This window comes from Cucurbita moschata, unplaced genomic scaffold (assembly GCF_002738365.1).
Source record: "Cucurbita moschata cultivar Rifu unplaced genomic scaffold, Cmos_1.0 Cmo_Scf00029, whole genome shotgun sequence".
NCBI lineage: Eukaryota > Viridiplantae > Streptophyta > Magnoliopsida > Cucurbitales > Cucurbitaceae > Cucurbita > Cucurbita moschata.
Genome location: NW_019268545.1, coordinates 2,274,535 through 2,290,616, shown reverse-complemented (window position 1 = coordinate 2,290,616; position 16,082 = coordinate 2,274,535). Strand labels below are relative to the sequence as shown.

General features: G+C 36.1%; 2 protein-coding genes across 2 annotated transcripts; both read left to right on the top strand.

Annotated features, from left to right (window-relative positions):
* The first annotated feature begins 2,253 nt into the window (after positions 1-2,253).
* LOC111464090 (protein LIGHT-DEPENDENT SHORT HYPOCOTYLS 3-like) lies at positions 2,254-3,562 on the top strand. The gene is made up of 3 exons (XM_023108172.1): positions 2,254-2,531; positions 2,637-2,823; positions 2,951-3,562. The coding sequence occupies exons 2-3, from the start codon at positions 2,645-2,647 to the stop codon at positions 3,258-3,260; spliced, it is 489 nt and encodes a 162-aa protein (XP_022963940.1). The 5' UTR covers positions 2,254-2,531; positions 2,637-2,644; the 3' UTR covers positions 3,261-3,562.
* Positions 3,563-11,595: 8,033 nt separating this feature from the next.
* On the top strand, positions 11,596-16,003 carry LOC111464087 (probable arabinose 5-phosphate isomerase). The gene is made up of 3 exons (XM_023108166.1): positions 11,596-12,441; positions 15,328-15,551; positions 15,649-16,003. Exons 1-3 carry the CDS (start codon positions 11,770-11,772, stop codon positions 15,803-15,805), a joined length of 1,053 nt encoding a protein of 350 aa, XP_022963934.1. The 5' UTR covers positions 11,596-11,769; the 3' UTR covers positions 15,806-16,003.
* Positions 16,004-16,082: the final 79 nt, after the last annotated feature.

Sequence of the window (16,082 nt, the reverse complement as noted above, 5' to 3'; positions counted from 1 at the left end):
AGATCTCCCACCCACCTAACTAACACTCAATTAAGCTCATTACGGTCCTATTATGGCTAGTTGAGTAAGCTCCTAGGAATTTTCCTACGATGCATATGGGTGAGGACAAAGTATGCTGAAATGACCCGTGTTGGTCTGTGAGAATAGTCTTTACTCTTAGAAGCAAGAAATAAGTAACGCGACCACATTGAATTCTAAGCATTAGACGCTACAACATTATTTAAGCATATTAACCTATCAATTAAGAATTTATTAGGATCGTATGCAAGAAACAAAGACATGAACGATGATCATATTAGGGCAATACAAAAGTAAGACTAATCAAGAAAAAGAAAAGTTTTTAGAGTAAAGTAATTGCAATCGCGACATCATTTACATAATCAGTTCTTACATATCGAGTACCACATTAATATATGTAAATGATTATGAAAATGATGTCATGTATACCCTGTAATTTTTACATTACTCTTAGTAAGTTCAACTAGTTAAGATATATATTTTTTATCAAGAGGTTAGAATCTTGAATGTCTCTGCCCCAAGAACGTTTTGTTGAACTAAAAAAAACTTACAATTATTGTTATACATGTGTTGTTGCATCAATTTCTATGCACGTTTTTTATAGGAACCCTCTTCAATTTATATATATTTTTTAGACTAACCTTTCAAAGTCATAGGGTAAATTAAATGAAACGTTTCAACGTCTAAGGTATCTTGATCAATAAATCATATTGGTCGTATAGCTAACTCAAATCTATAAGTTTGTCGACCTAAATATTGTTCAAGTAGTTAGAATGTTAAATTATCGATCAAAATTTTAGTGGTTCGAATCCTTACCCTACCTATTTAACAAGATTAAAAGTTTAGCGTTTTATGAATGTGTGAAAGAACTAAATAAAATTAAAATTTACGAATCTATTAGATAATTTTGAAGGTTGAAAGACTAAATAGATACTAACTTCAAAATTACTAGACTAAACTGATAATTTACCGTAAGAAAAAAATTAATAAATGACTTCAAATATGTAGATTCTAGTTTAAACAACAATCGGCAAAGATATAGCTATGCTCTTGAAAATTTCGAGGACCTACAAGTGTTTAGTGAGTTGTTTTGTTTAGTGAGTTGTTTTGTTTATTGAGTATAAGATCCATTCACGAATTCAATTCGAACATAGTTGAGTTGGAAACAAATAGTTTATTCTCGACCAAATCTACCATAAACAAATTAAAGTTTTGAAAGTTAAGATTGATTTAAAGTGAATTTACCATATCTTTGAAAAGATCACACTAACAATGTTTTTTTTCTAAAACTATAGCAATTGGCTAAAAATTTAGAGTGATTTTATCAACAATCAAAAGCGGTTGGGTTTCTTCCAAGAACAAGTTGAAAAGGTTTCTTAGAGAAAGCTTTATTCAATTTTTTATAAAACTAAGTATTTCCATTAGGACAAGCCATTAAATTCTCGATAAAGAGATCAGTAATTTGAATCTATTTCACTTTGTTACCAAGCAGTATTGTGAGATCCCACATCAATTGGCGAGGAGAACGAAATATTCCTTATAAGAGTGTGGAAATCTCTCTCTAATAGACGCATTTTAAAACCATGAGGCTGATGACGATATATAATGGGTCAAATCATATAGTAACTGCTAGCGTTGGGCTTAGGTTATTACAAATGATATCAGAGTCAGCCATCGGGTGGCAGGCTGACGACGATACGTAATGGGCTAAATCGGACAGTAACTGCTAGTGGTTGGCTTGGGTTATTACAAATGATATTAAAACCAATCATCAAACGATGTGCCAGCGAGAACGCTGACTCCCAATGAGGTGGACTGTGAGATCCTACATCGGTTGAAACAGTAATGAAGCTAGAAACCTCTCTCTATTAGATGCATTTTAAAATCATGAGACTGACAACAATATGTAGCAGGCCATAACGAACAATGTCTAGTAGCAGTGAGCTTAAACTCTTACGAGTAAACATACAAACAAATCAATCTCAACCATTGATTAAAAAGTTAATCCAAACACATGCATATGTATCCATTTGGAGTATTATTGAGGAAGATCATTGTCAGAAAAGTTGAATATATGTGTGAAAAGAACAGTAAAAGTTGAGTAAAAGTTGAGACAGTAATTAGTTTCATATTTTTTTCCAAAGCGAGTGAGTGAATGTGTTGGTAAAACATTACAATTATGTAAGACAAAGACAGGAAAAGTATCTTATGATGTTCAAACACATCCATCCACGGCAAAATTTTCAACCTATTTGCAAAATCTAACCTCTTCTTGTCTCCAAAATCTCAGCTCACTGTGCTCTTCTTCCCCACAAAAACACACCAATTTGGATGAGAAGGGAAAAAACTTAGTTGTTCTTCCTTTTTTAGAAAACCCCAAACAAATATCCTTTCAATTTCACAAACCCATTACAAAAAAAGCTTCCTTTTTTCTCTTAAAACATTGAGAAAATCCAAGAACAAGAAGAACACGAAGAACAAGAAGAAGAAGAAACCCTAGAACAAGCTTTGAGGTAAGCTTTTAATGCCAAAATCTCAAAATTTATTGTTTTTTGTGTTAAATTCTTGATTCAAAACTAAACCCTTTTGGGAATTCCTTTTGTGTGTTGAAAATAAAGGAATTGGAATGGACTTCTCAAGCAACAGCATCAACCATCAACAAGCTGTAGCAACCTCCTCTACAAGCAGTAGATATGAGAATCAAAAGCGTCGCGATTGGAAAACTTTCGGTCAATATCTCAACAATCATCGCCCTCCGCTCGCTCTCTCGAGATGCAGCGGTGCTCATGTTCTCGAATTCCTCAGGTACCGAACAAAGAAGTAATTTTAAAAAAAAGGGCACCGATTGCCTTTATCTGGTGTCAAAATTTTCTAGTTCGATCGATCGATCGATCGACTTGTGCGTATATCCAAAAATCTTTCTCGTTTGTAGGTATTTGGATCAATTTGGAAAGACGAAAGTGCACACAGCTATTTGCCCTTTCTATGGACTTCTGAACCCTCCCGCGCCATGCCCGTGCCCTCTACGACAAGCGTGGGGTAGTCTCGACGCGTTGGTTGGCCGCCTTCGAGCCGCTTTCGAAGAGAATGGTGGGAAGCCTGAAGCCAATCCATTTGGGGCTAGAGCTGTGAGGCTCTATCTTCGTGAAGTTCGTGATTTGCAGTCAAAAGCTAGAGGGATTAGCTATGAGAAGAAAAGAAAGCGCCCACAAGCACCTCATGGTGCACCAAGATCATCATAAAAGATGCAAACTTTCAAAGGGAAATAACGAACACAACAAATTCACCAATTGGGTATTGCTCTAAACCTAATTATAAATCATGGGTTTTGCTTAATTTTTCATTTTCTTTTTTTTTTCTTGAATAAATTAAGGGTTTTTACTCTCTCTATTTCCTCTAGGGTTTGGTAAATTTCAAGCATTTTTTACCCTCTTTTCTTTGCTATGGTGAATAAATTTTTCTGAAAAAGCTTCTAAGAAGACTGTGAAAAGGTGTAAATCTCTGCTTTTGATGCAAATACTATCAGTGTTACTATTTGTGCACTTATGCTCAACGTTTGTAAATCTTGTTCATGTTTGTATTTAAATTAATCATCATTTTGTTGTCTTAATTTTAGTTCACATGTTAATTTAGTACAAAACATGCTGGTTTCTCTGTCTTGTTGCAGAACTTTTAATAATCTTGTCCAAATCTTGCTGTGAGATTCAATGTTCTTATTTTTTCTTTTCTTGTCGTGTCTTAAGAACAAAAAAAATGACTATATGGGTGAAAATCTCTAAAAAACCTAGCCACGAGTTGGTGTCGGGATTCATGACTCTGTCATTTTGATTGAGAATATAATGTTTTAAAAATTGAAGTCGGATTGAAACCCTTATGATTGTGAATTAAAATAGATGAATTAGGATGTGGTGTGTGAGTTGAATGCCTGCCATTGTTGCATCCATGGAAGAGAACTTTTGGGCAGTTGAGACAGTACATAAAAACAAAATAGAGTTACCAAACATGGTTTTGTTAGGGTTCATGTTGTTGTCCAATGAGTTATAGATATCCTCGTATTTGAGTACATGTTATGTCCATCAAATTAGGTCAAAAACAGGTTCTTTTAACTTGAATTAATTAGTTTTTTTGTTTTTTTATTTCTTTTTCTAACTTACTTTTTAAATTCTAAAATAAATATCAACTTGAACTTAGTTCAATTCATTAAGACACGATGGAAAGAATAATCAATAAATAATAAAAACATCAATCATGGTATAAACCAACCATTATTGTGTTTAGATTATACATTTGATCTTTTCACGTTTTATACCAAATACTTGCGTAACTTTTTGTGAGATCTTACATTGGTGAGAGAGGAGAACGAAACATTTCTTACAAGAGTACAGAAATGTTTCCCTATAACATGCATTTTAAAACTTCGAGAGGGAAGCACTTAAAGGGAAAATCTAAAAATGACAATATCACCAATCTCGAGCGGAAGCCCTTGAAAGGAAAGTATAAAGAAGACAATATCATCGCAAGAATGTTGAACGGAAGCATTTCTTATAAGGGTGTGAAAAATAATAATAATTTTAATAAGATTTTCTATTCAATCACTTTACTGTTACATTTCCAACCTAATATAATTTATTTTAATCTTTTATCATTCACAAATTTGTGATTTTGGAAGTGAAAATTACTTCAATTTGTGCTAAGAAATAAATCATTTGAGAGAATAACCAAATATACGTGCAAAAAAACGCTTACCACAAGCATAGTGAACTCTAATAGTCTACTCGTGTTCGATTTTATTTAGAGATGAACGACTAAAAGCCAAGAACAAAGTAATACAAGTGAGAAATATGTGAAAAAAGTTTCAAAGAAGTTGATTTTGTTAATTGCATTTATAACTCAACTACTTTAAATGTCAATATAGTTTACTTGATTTAACTACTTCTACTTCTAAAGTGATCGAAAGATAGGAATGATAGGCATGCTAGATATCACAGTCATGTTTGTCTAAGGCATGTTACTTGTGGTTGCATGTCATTTCCAAACTCTTTTTACTTGTTTTCACGTTAGATAGCAATTTATTGACTCCGAGTCATTTTAATGTCTACTCCTATCAAAACTAATTTGCCTAAAAAAGTACTTTAAGGAGATACTATTAGTTGTCAATTCTTTATGTCCAGGTTATATGCTATCAATATGGTTGTTGTTGCTTACTGTTTGCTAGTCTAGAACATTGCTTTATGTGCAAACTTCTCTCGAAACTTTTTGTCCCCGTTTTCTAAAACTGTCTTTCAAAAGCAGAATCGAAGGCTTGAGCATGTGTCGTCTGAACCAACAACAACCTAAATGTCATTTGGCTGATTTTCTCAAGGGAGAAAGTAAACGTTGCACAATCGCACTGTGAATCTCAAAAGAGTACAATTATGACAATAGACACAAGTTTTTTTTAGTTCAACAATTGTGTCAGTCAGAAATCTAACCATCTACATTTTACATATCTTTTTCAGTGTGAAGTAACGTCAGTTGACTAAGTTGATAGATATTATCTTATATGAAACATCAAAGACGTGATTCGTGTGGGTCTGTTTTTTTTTTTTTTTTTTTTAAATAGCAAGGAGTCAATTCTTTCGTTGGTCGATTCAGCTAGCCAAATCGTACTAATGCAATCTATATGCCCTACGAGACTACACAGCAAGTCAAACTCTTAGTAAAACTACGACTAGGGTGACTCATTATATTCTCTCTAAGGGTAGGTAGGTGAAGCGTCGAGTTCAGTCATATATCAATAATAAATTTAAATCCCTTAATTTTTTTTTCCATCGTACGAGTAATCAATATTATGCAAGTTATAGAACAAAATGATAGAACCCACTTAATAACCCACTTTGCAAGGACCAAAGTGCAATTATAGATAGTTAAAGCAAATTTGCTATCAAGTAGTTGAAGTTTTATTTATTTCATTTTAGTCCCTTGGAAGTGAGAAATTAAAGGAAGTAGATTTGAAAAAGTTTTGCAAAAAAGTCCAAAAGTTTGCAATAAATGCAGGAATCAGAAGTGGAGTGTGTCCCTTTCAGAAAGGATAAATGAGAGTCCCTCTTCTCTCATGTCATCTACAGTTCCTCAAAGCTTTAAAAGTAAATACACATTAAAAATCTTTCAGTGGAACTGTCACTTTGTTCATTGCTCCCTCTTCTTCTTCATATTTACTCTCCAATAACACAACCATCACTTTAATTACCCTTTACCTTTCATCTCCATTATTTACTTTGTTTATAACCCGATTTCATAAAAGTAACGATTTAGTTTTTAAATTTTAGTTCAACGGTGTTCGTGGGTTGGGTGTGGTCGAGTTAAGATATTTTCTAAACTCAACTTAGTTGGAGAGGAGAATGAAGCATTCCTTATAAAAGTATAGAAATCTCTTTCGAACATATGCGTTTCAAAACCGTGAGGTTGACGACTACATGTAATGAGTCAAAGTAGACAATATTTACTAGCGATAGCCTCGGTCTATTACACCTTTATTAAATAATGTACCCAAATCAATACAACTTATCTGCTACCTGTGGCCTCGGGCAATATTATGAACCCAAATTAACTTGACCCAGCCTATCATAAATTTTTTGGATTAGGTTGGTTAGAGTTGTTTGAGACGTTTATCCAAATTATTGTTTTTAATAAAAGTAAAATGTTTGTTAATAAAACATCTATTTATTTATTTTTAAATATTTAATTAAGATGGTTAATAAAACATCTCTTTATTTATTTTTAAATATTTAATTAAGATTTAGTGCTCGAATATATTTTTGAAAAGTTACGTAGTTTAAAATTATTTCAGTTAGAAGAATAAAAATTAAAAAATTAATTATGAAATTAAATAAATATATTTTCTTAACGATAAATTCATATTGGTTAGGTTCAGCTGAATCTAGTTGGTGCCAACAGTTCATCATAGAAGAAAGGACTCCCTATGCTGAGATCACTAACTAATACTAATCTAAGACTAATAAAATAGAAAAGAACGGTCTTTTCTATATATTTTCCCTGATTTCGTTGCTACCGCAGCCTTTACGCAATCAATTGGATCATATAGATATCCCTTCAACACAACATAGGTCATCGAAAGGATTTCGGAGACCCACCAAAGCACGAAAGTCAGAATCTTTCGAAAATGGATTCCTATTCGAAGAGTGCATATCCACATGGATAAGCTCACACTAACTCGTCAATCTGGAGAACAGATGAACCAATTTGAAGTTTTCATTTATTTGAACTCAACTCAACCTGAATAACTTTATAATCCCACATTAGAAAAGTCGATCTTAGACCGCTTCTACAACCCTTAATAATTAAGGCCAACTCGTTGCTTATTTTTCATGTTTATGAAATATAAGTGAAAATATCATTACCGTTTTTGCCTATAAAAATATCATTCTTTGTTAACGGGCATTGTAAAAATATGGAGATATTCACTACTCAAACGAGAGGAATGGACGTTTCCAAAGTGAAAAAGAATGGATTCAAACTTGTTTACATATCATTTGAGACCCCAAACTTACCTCATTCTCTCGAGCATATCCAATTTTGTAGACCTCTTTTGTTTTTTTTGTCCTATATTCTTCATAAACTTGCTCTCCAATTTCATAATGTTTGGCTTTTCTTTTCTTTCATTTATTGCTTTGAAGATGATTGCTTTGAAGATGATGAATAGCCAGTCAAAATCATCTGCTTTGATCCATTACGTATTGTCGTCAGCTTCACAATTTTAAAACGTGTCTGTTAGGGATATACTTCCACTCTCGTAAAAAAATGGTTCGTTCTCCTCTTCAACCGATGTGAGATCTCACAACCCACTCCCCTTACACCTGGTGTTTGGCTCTAATACAATTTGTAATGGCCTAGGTCTACCGCTAATAGATATTATTCACTTTAACTCGTTACGTATCGTCGTCAACCTCACAGTTTTAAAACATGTCTGGTAGCAAGAGGTTTCCACACCTTTATAAAAATGTTTTGTTCCCTCTCCACCCAACGTGGGAACTCACACAATTAATTGATTTTTTTCGTTGAAAGATGTAAAAACTTAATGTCGTTTGAGCTACTTGAACCCGTAAAGATAGATCCAACATATTTCACTATTTCAATTTAGATATTCCCAAAGGAAAATCATAAATCTTGGTATGATGTATATCGAGATCTTTGCATATTATGCCAAGACATGTAATCTCTAAGCGTAAATAAATTTAGGAGGTCAACCCACGTCAGCGAATCGTTTCTAGATCTCGTGAAAGAATCTTATATGAGATTTTATGCTCGAATTAATTAAAGGTACTGTAGAAGTGCATTTGGGTATCGATAATATCTCTTTTATGAAATTCATAGTTATCATCACTATGTCAAGAGCTATAAACCGAGATTTTCTACCAGAATGAACATTTCCACCGACGCATGCTCAGATTCAAAAGATTGAAAAATGAACTAAGTTTTTAAAAAGTATTATTATTAGCCTAACTTACCTATAATTTAATAGTTAAGTTATTTGTATTTTCAACAGAAATTGAGTGCATCAAATCCCTATCCTATAAGTGAAACGCTATGGAAGGCTGCGAGCTTCGCAACAAAAACGAAGCAAGCCCTTAACTCGCCTCTAACGAAAGTCTTATTAGTCAAGCTTGAAAGTTGTTGCATGCTAGTAGCATACATCCGTTTTTCAGCTAGCTTCAAAGTGCTAGTTGTAGCGCCTACACACTCTTTGTATATAAAGGTACATCTCTTCTGTGGAGTCGGATTCCACGAGTCTTATCTTCCCTCCAATGACTAGCTTCCTTCCCTTTCTTGTTCCAGTTCGACAGCGAGAACACTACCCTATCCATTTATAATTCTGATTCAAACGTTCGACAAAACACGAACCAACCAATATTATGATCTAATGAGAGCATAAAAAGTATAATTAACCCATTAATCTATGATTAAACTTGAATAAATTATAGTGTGAACAAATTTGTTTAAATTTGAAAAAGGAAATGTGGGGGGCCCCTTTTGTAATCTTTTGTTCTAATCAAACCTATAGTCTTCAAAAGGGACATGACATGTCCTATCATCTAGATTTATGGAATATTATTACATCAAATCTATATATTATGTCCAAAACATTATATCAATCTCATTAACACCATTCTTTAAATTAATTAATCTAATTTATTTAAAGCTTACTACAAAGTCATGCTCCATAAGTGGATGGTCCGGGTCGAGGAGAGCTCATACAATGTGAAGGGTTTGACTTAAGTGGATGGTTCGGGTCGATTATTGTATAATCTGTCTGATTCACGAGGTTATCTTTATCCAACGGATTTTATGTTATCCAACGGATTTTGACTAATGAAACTATAACAACCTAAGTCAAGCTCACCGTTAACCAATATTGTTCTATTTGGACTCTGTCTCAACGTTTTCATTGCTAACAAATATTGTCCTATTTGAGTTTTCCCTCAAAATTTTAAAACACGTCTATTAACGAGAAGTTTTTAGATACTTGTGAGGAATGTTTCGGTCATCTTTCTAACTGACGTGAAATCTCACATAAACCCTAAAATTTCTATTTTGTATCTAAAACGTCATTGAATAAGACAAGAAGTATTAGACAACACCTTTAAAATTGAGGGATCTTCAATATTGATTTGACCCTTTAAAGATAATCGATTGTCGGAGAGTTCCCTTGCTGTTTCTTTGTCTTAGGGGAAATTTATCAAAAGTCCCATCAAACATAAAAAAAATTGTACATTAATAGTTGTTTTAAAACAATTTTTTTAACAAAAGATCTAAATTAATTGATTGATAAAAATTTAGAGATTAAATCCGATATTCGAGTAAAAGAAAAGTACACGAAAGAACCGAAACCACATCCAAATGAGAGCGATCTTAATAATAGAATGATTAAGAAAAACTTAAAGAAAATAAAAGGTACTATACCAACAAAATGCACTTTCATTTCCCGTGGCTGGTTAAACGTGTTCTGTTGGGATGCATGTGAGATCCCACATCAGTTGGAGAGAGAAACGAAAACACTCCTTATAAGGGCGTGTAAACCTCTCCTTAACAGACCCGTTCTAAAATCGTGAAACTGTCTACGATACGTAATAGGCCAAAACGAACAATATCTACTGGCGGTAGCCTTGAGTTAATACAATGCATGTGAGTGAGGATAAAACGTCGTGTAAAGATTCTTTTCACTCTTAAGAAGCGAGAAATAGATAACATGATCATGTCGCAGCCGTTAGGTACCGAATGCGCTCGATAATATAACCTAACAAAATAATGGATAAAAAAACTTTTTTTTTTAATTGCATGTAGGTAAATTTAGGTCGGCCAAAAAAAACAGGATTATATAAAAAAATAATAGAAATATTAAGGCCGTCCATACATTAAGCTTGACTGCAAGAGGGTGGGACCCCTAAGGAAGTTGACATGACAACGGTCTCGTACGGCGCGGTCCCAGATAAGGACCTCATTGGTCCGCGGTAATGACCGCACTGTCACTGTAGCCGACACCCCTCACAGCTCCGCACGTGCCCTGCACTTTCCACTGTCCACACGCGGCTCCACCATCCTTTTTATTTTATTTTATTATTAATATATAAATAATAAATAATACGAGTTTTATTTAAATCCTATCCACCGTAGGATACATTATATTTGTACGGTTGGATTCCACAGAATTTTGGGCCTCCAACTAAGCCCAAATTCATATTTGTTGCTATTGGGCCTGCTCCTCAGTCCATTTTCTCATGGGCCTAAGCCCAAATATTTTTGTTAATTCATATAACTTCGAGATCGTAGTGGAGTAAATAATGTTTATTTAAATCAAGAACGAACTAGAAAGTGGAAAAAAAAAATTCTAGTTTATGAAACATGATTCCTTATCCCGTCCCTAAATTTGATTTTTTAAAAATTACGTTCAATATTATATTTATTTATTTATTTATTATTTTATTAAAATATAAAAATTGAAATCAATAATTATATATATATATATATATATATATATATATATATTGAAACCTTAATTAATGCATATTTGGATTGATGTGAATATTTAAAGGCTACATGTGAAAGCATTGAAAATCCAACAAACATGGTGGAAAATTTAATAAAAGCCAGCTAAATGCTAAAATAATTTCATATTTTCTATTTTTAATTTTTGACATTTTAGACGAGAATTTTAACTTTGAATATGGTTCTATGCGTTCACAGTATGATCTAATCTAATCTGAATCGGTTGAATTACAACGATGAGTTGGATTATGGATTTTTTTAATTATTAAAAAAAATCATATTTATCTACTATACATGTTACATTAATAATTAAAATATTTTAAACCATAAATTTCGTTACAGATATTAAATATTTTTAAGGATCATAATAATATTAAAAGTATAGTTTTTGGATGGGTCGTGTTGACTCGACAAAAAAAAGTCAACCTACGAACTAAATTTTCGATTTTTCAAAAATTAAACTCAATAATCTAATATTTATGATTTGGGTTGGTCGGATTGTCGAGTACTATAAAAGATGGCTAACCCACCGACGAAGTGCTGAGGCTCTTCTTCTTACCGCGTAAACCAACCGAAAACTACCTGCCTTTGTCGTCTCCATTTCCCTTCCTTCTGTAACCAAATACGAAATTAAAAATTGAAAAAAAAAAAAAAATCCGTTTCTTGTTCGTTCTCCGTGTCGATTTGATTTCTCAGTACAGTGCTCTAATGGGGTCTCTCCCTCAATCTTCCGACATTGCCCTTTCCGTGTCGCCGCCGCCTGAAAAATCCCCAAATCCAAATCAGAGCCCTATCGACGAATCTGCGCTTCTCAATCTCTTCAAATCCCAACAAAACCACCTGAATTTCTTCTTCCACAATCTCGATCTCTCCCAAACTCTCAAATTCGCCGTCACCCTTCTCAACTCCACCGGAACCATCTTCTTCTCCGGCGTCGGAAAATCCGGCTTCGTCGCGAACAAGATCTCACAAACCCTAGTTTCTCTTGGCATTCGCTCCGCTTTTCTTTCCCCACTCGATGCGCTTCATGGAGATATCGGCATTTTGAATTCCGGCGATGTTCTTGTTCTCTTTAGCAAATCTGGTAATACGGAAGAGCTTCTTCGCCTTGTTCCTTGTGCTAGGGCTAAGGGTGCGTGTCTCATTGCTGTGACCTCTGTTGAAGGTAATGTGCTTGCTGGGGTTTGTGATATGAATGTGCATTTGCCTCTTGAGCGTGAATTGTGCCCTTTTGATCTTGCCCCTGTTACCTCCACTGCGATTCAAATGGTTTTTGGAGATACTGTGGCTATTGCGCTTATGGGTGCGCGGAATTTGACTAAGGAGGAGTATGCCACTAATCATCCTGCTGGGAGGATCGGGAAGAGCCTCATTTTCAAGGTTACTTCTACTTTTACTTCATCCATTTGTTCTTGAGCTGCTTTTCTTTATGTCTATTGGGACTCTAGGGGGATTCTAGGGAAACTTTTGGCCTAGGGAGTCCATGATCATGGGTTTATAAGTAAAGAATACATCTCCGTTGGTATGAGACCTTTAGCTTATGCTCAAAGTGCACAATATCATACCATTGTTGTGAGATCCCACATTGGTTGGGGAGGAGAACGAAATTGTGATGTCTCATATTGGTTGGGGAGGAGAACAAAATACCCTTTATAAGGGTATGGAAACCTTCCCCTAGCAGACGCGTTTTTAAAGCTTTGAGGGGAAACCTGAAAGGAAAAGCCCAAAGAGGATAATATTTGTTAGCGGTGGACTTGGGTTTGGGTCGTTACAATTGGTATCAGAGCCAGACACTGGACGATGTGTCAGCCTTCTCGCTATTTCCCAAAGGGGGGTAGATACCAAGGCGGTGTGTCAGTAAGGACACTAGCCCCAAAGGGGGGTGGATTTGGTGGTGGTCCTGCATCGATTAGAGAAAGGAATGAGTGCCAGCAATGACACTGGGCCTCGAAGGTTGGGTGGATTGTGATGTCCCACATTGGTTGGGGAGGAGAACAAAACATCCTTTATAAAGATGTGGAAACCTTCCCCTAGCAGACGCATTTTTAAAGCCTTGAGAAGAAACCCGAAAGGGAAAACCCAAAGAGGACAATATTTTCTAGCGGTGGGCTCGGGTCGTTACAGAAACATTCTTTATCGGGTGTGGAAACCTCTCCCTAGCAGTGTTTTAAAAACCTTGAGGGGAAGCCCGAAACAGAAAGCCCAAGGAGGACAATATCCGCTAGCGGTGGGCTTGGACTGTTACAATTGGGGAGAGTTGTGATTCCTACCATGGTATCAGAGTCATGCCCTTAACTTAGCCATGTGAATAGAATCCTCAAATGTCGAACAAAGAAGTTATGGGCCTCGAAGGTGTAGTCAAAAGTGACTGAAGTGTCGAACAAAGGGTGTACTTTGTTCGAGGACTACAAAGAAGGAGTCGAGCCTCGATTAAGGAGAGGCTGTTCGAGGGCTGGATAGGCCTGAAGGGAGGCTATATAGTGTACTTTGTTCGAGGGGAGGATTGTTGGGAGAGAGTCCCACGTTGGTTAATTTAAGGAATGATCATGGGTTTATAAGGCCATGAGAGCTTATGTTCAAAGTGGATAAGAACGGTAATCTAGCTCCCATATCAGTTAGATCACGAGTTTTAGTATCTTAATCGAACAGTAGGTGGCAGGCAATGTCTATTTGAACCATGTTTCATTCTTGTCAGATTCTAGGAATAAGCTTTGGTTCTACAAATAAAATGTGATCTAAGAAGCACGGATACTGATAAGACACGAAATGGACATAGTGACACATCATGTTTTGAAAACCTAGGACATACTACAATGACATGTTTATACAAGATGAATATCAAAATCAATCATTTATGTGCTTAAGAGTTGAGGTCAATGCATTTTACTCTCAAAATTTATCCAAAGCCGAGTGTTCGATACGTGTCTAACGAATGTTAGACCTATGTTGATTTTGTACAACTAGTGTCTAACAAGTGTCGTAGTGTTCTAATTGTTCGATACGTGTCAGACACGGATACGTTAGTCCAACTGAAGTGTCCATCCTTGGTCATCTTCCTAAGTCGGAAACCGAATGGTGCGTCCTGGTTCCTTCTTCTGTTAGGTCTTTGTCCAGTGAATTTGAGGGCCATATGTTTGATCTTGTTGGATTTTGACTGCTTTTACTACATTTCTGCAGAAAATTTTTGGTTTTGAGAGACATGTTTGAGTTTTGATTGCTTGCTTATTGTGATTTCTTCTTTTATAGCCCAATTGATACCTGTAACGACCCAAGCGAACCACTAGCAGATATTGTTTTCTTTGAGCCTTTCCCTTTCGGGCTTCCCTTCAAGGTTTTTAAAACGCGTCTGCTAGGGAGATGTTTTCACACCCCTAAAAGAATGCTTCATTTCCCCCCTCCAACCGACGTGGGATCTCATGATCCACTCTCTTCAGGGCCTAGCATCCTCGCTGGCACTTGTTCTCCTCTCCAATCAATATCGTTCTCCTCTCCAATTGATGTGAGATCTCACAATCTACTCTCTTCGGGGCCTTGTCCTCGTAGGTTACGTAGGCACTCGTCCCTACTCTGGTATAGCAATTGGAAATGGCGGGCTCGACCTTTGACCAAAAATCAAATTAATGAATGAAACAGCTGCACTGACGGCGGCGGCTAGAAGGGAATGCTATACCAGCAGCCAGACCAGATTCTACCTTGTTCCTACATGACCCGATCAATTCGATTAGGCACTCGCTATCTATTTTCATTGTTCAACTCTTTGACAACACGAAAAAACCATTGTTCAACTCTTTGACAACATGAGGTGAAGGTTTAGTAGTTCAGTCTCGTTCATCTTGAGTTTCGTCTTTGTTTACCGTTTAGGGCTAGCACTCTGCCTGGTGTCCACCCCCCTTTGGAGCTCAGCGTTCTCGTTGGCACATCGCCTAGTGTCCCCAATCGATGTGGGCTTGGGCTGTTACGAAGGGGGTGGACACCATGTGGTATGCCAGCAAGGACGCTAGCCCCGAAGGGGGCTGGATTGTAAGATCCCACATCGATTTGGGAGGAGACCGAAACATTCTTTAAAGGGTGTTGAAACCTCTCCCTAATAGACGCGTTTAGAAAACCTTGAGGGGAAGCTCAAAGAGGGCAATATCTGCTAGCGGTGGACTTGAGCCGTTACACAGTGGAACTGAGTTTGATTTGTTGTAAACATAACTTGGGAACTATTGAGAAATGATATTGAGTCAGCCAACAATACAGAACTTGATATTTGTTATTATGCAGGTAAAAGATGTGATGAAGAAGCAGAATGAGCTTCCTGTCTGCAAAAAAGAAGATCTAATAATGGATCAATTAGTGGAGCTTACGAGCAAAGGATGCGGCTGCCTACTTGTCATAGATGAGGAACATCACCTGATTGGGACATTCACAGATGGTGATTTGCGGCGCACTCTCAAAGCTAGTGGTGAAGCCATCTTCAAGCTCACCGTAGGCCAAATGTGCAACAGGTATCAATCTTTAATACCCACTTGTTTTAGCTGACTCCATGAGAGGTACTTGCTTGTACAAGATCTTGCTGTTTGTTGAACTTGTCCCGTATGGCAGGAACCCGAGAACGATCGATCCCGAGGCGATGGCGGTCGACGCAATGAAAAAGATGGAAGCACCGCCATCTCCTGTGCAATTTCTGCCTGTTATCAATCAGCAAGCTATGTTGATTGGCATTATCACATTACATGGCCTAGTTTCTGCAGGACTGTGAGTGGCATATGTCTCCCATTTCTTTGTCTGCATTAGAGGTTTCTATTATTGTTCAGTCTTTTTTGTGCAACACTGTTCATCATTGATAGCCCTATCTAAGTGTAGTGATTACATAAGTGTAAGAAAACTCGATACGTAGAGGATGAATCATGTCGTTTTCATATATTTGTCTTTATAGGGCATGCGAGAACCATTACTACTCTCGAAAACTCTCGAAAACATAGGTCAACGGATTTAGGCATACAACCTTGAGAAAGATGCTAGAAGTTTAAATATCT

Coding starts and splice junctions, on each gene's coding strand:
- LOC111464090 (XM_023108172.1), top strand. CDS start 2,645: ATGGACTTCTCAAGCAACAGCATCAACCATCAACAAGCTGTAGCAACC. Junction 2,824..2,950: donor CATGTTCTCGAATTCCTCAG/GTACCGAACAAA, acceptor TCTCGTTTGTAG/GTATTTGGATCAATTTGGAA.
- LOC111464087 (XM_023108166.1), top strand. CDS start 11,770: ATGGGGTCTCTCCCTCAATCTTCCGACATTGCCCTTTCCGTGTCGCCG. Junction 12,442..15,327: donor GGAAGAGCCTCATTTTCAAG/GTTACTTCTACT, acceptor GTTATTATGCAG/GTAAAAGATGTGATGAAGAA. Junction 15,552..15,648: donor GTAGGCCAAATGTGCAACAG/GTATCAATCTTT, acceptor CCCGTATGGCAG/GAACCCGAGAACGATCGATC.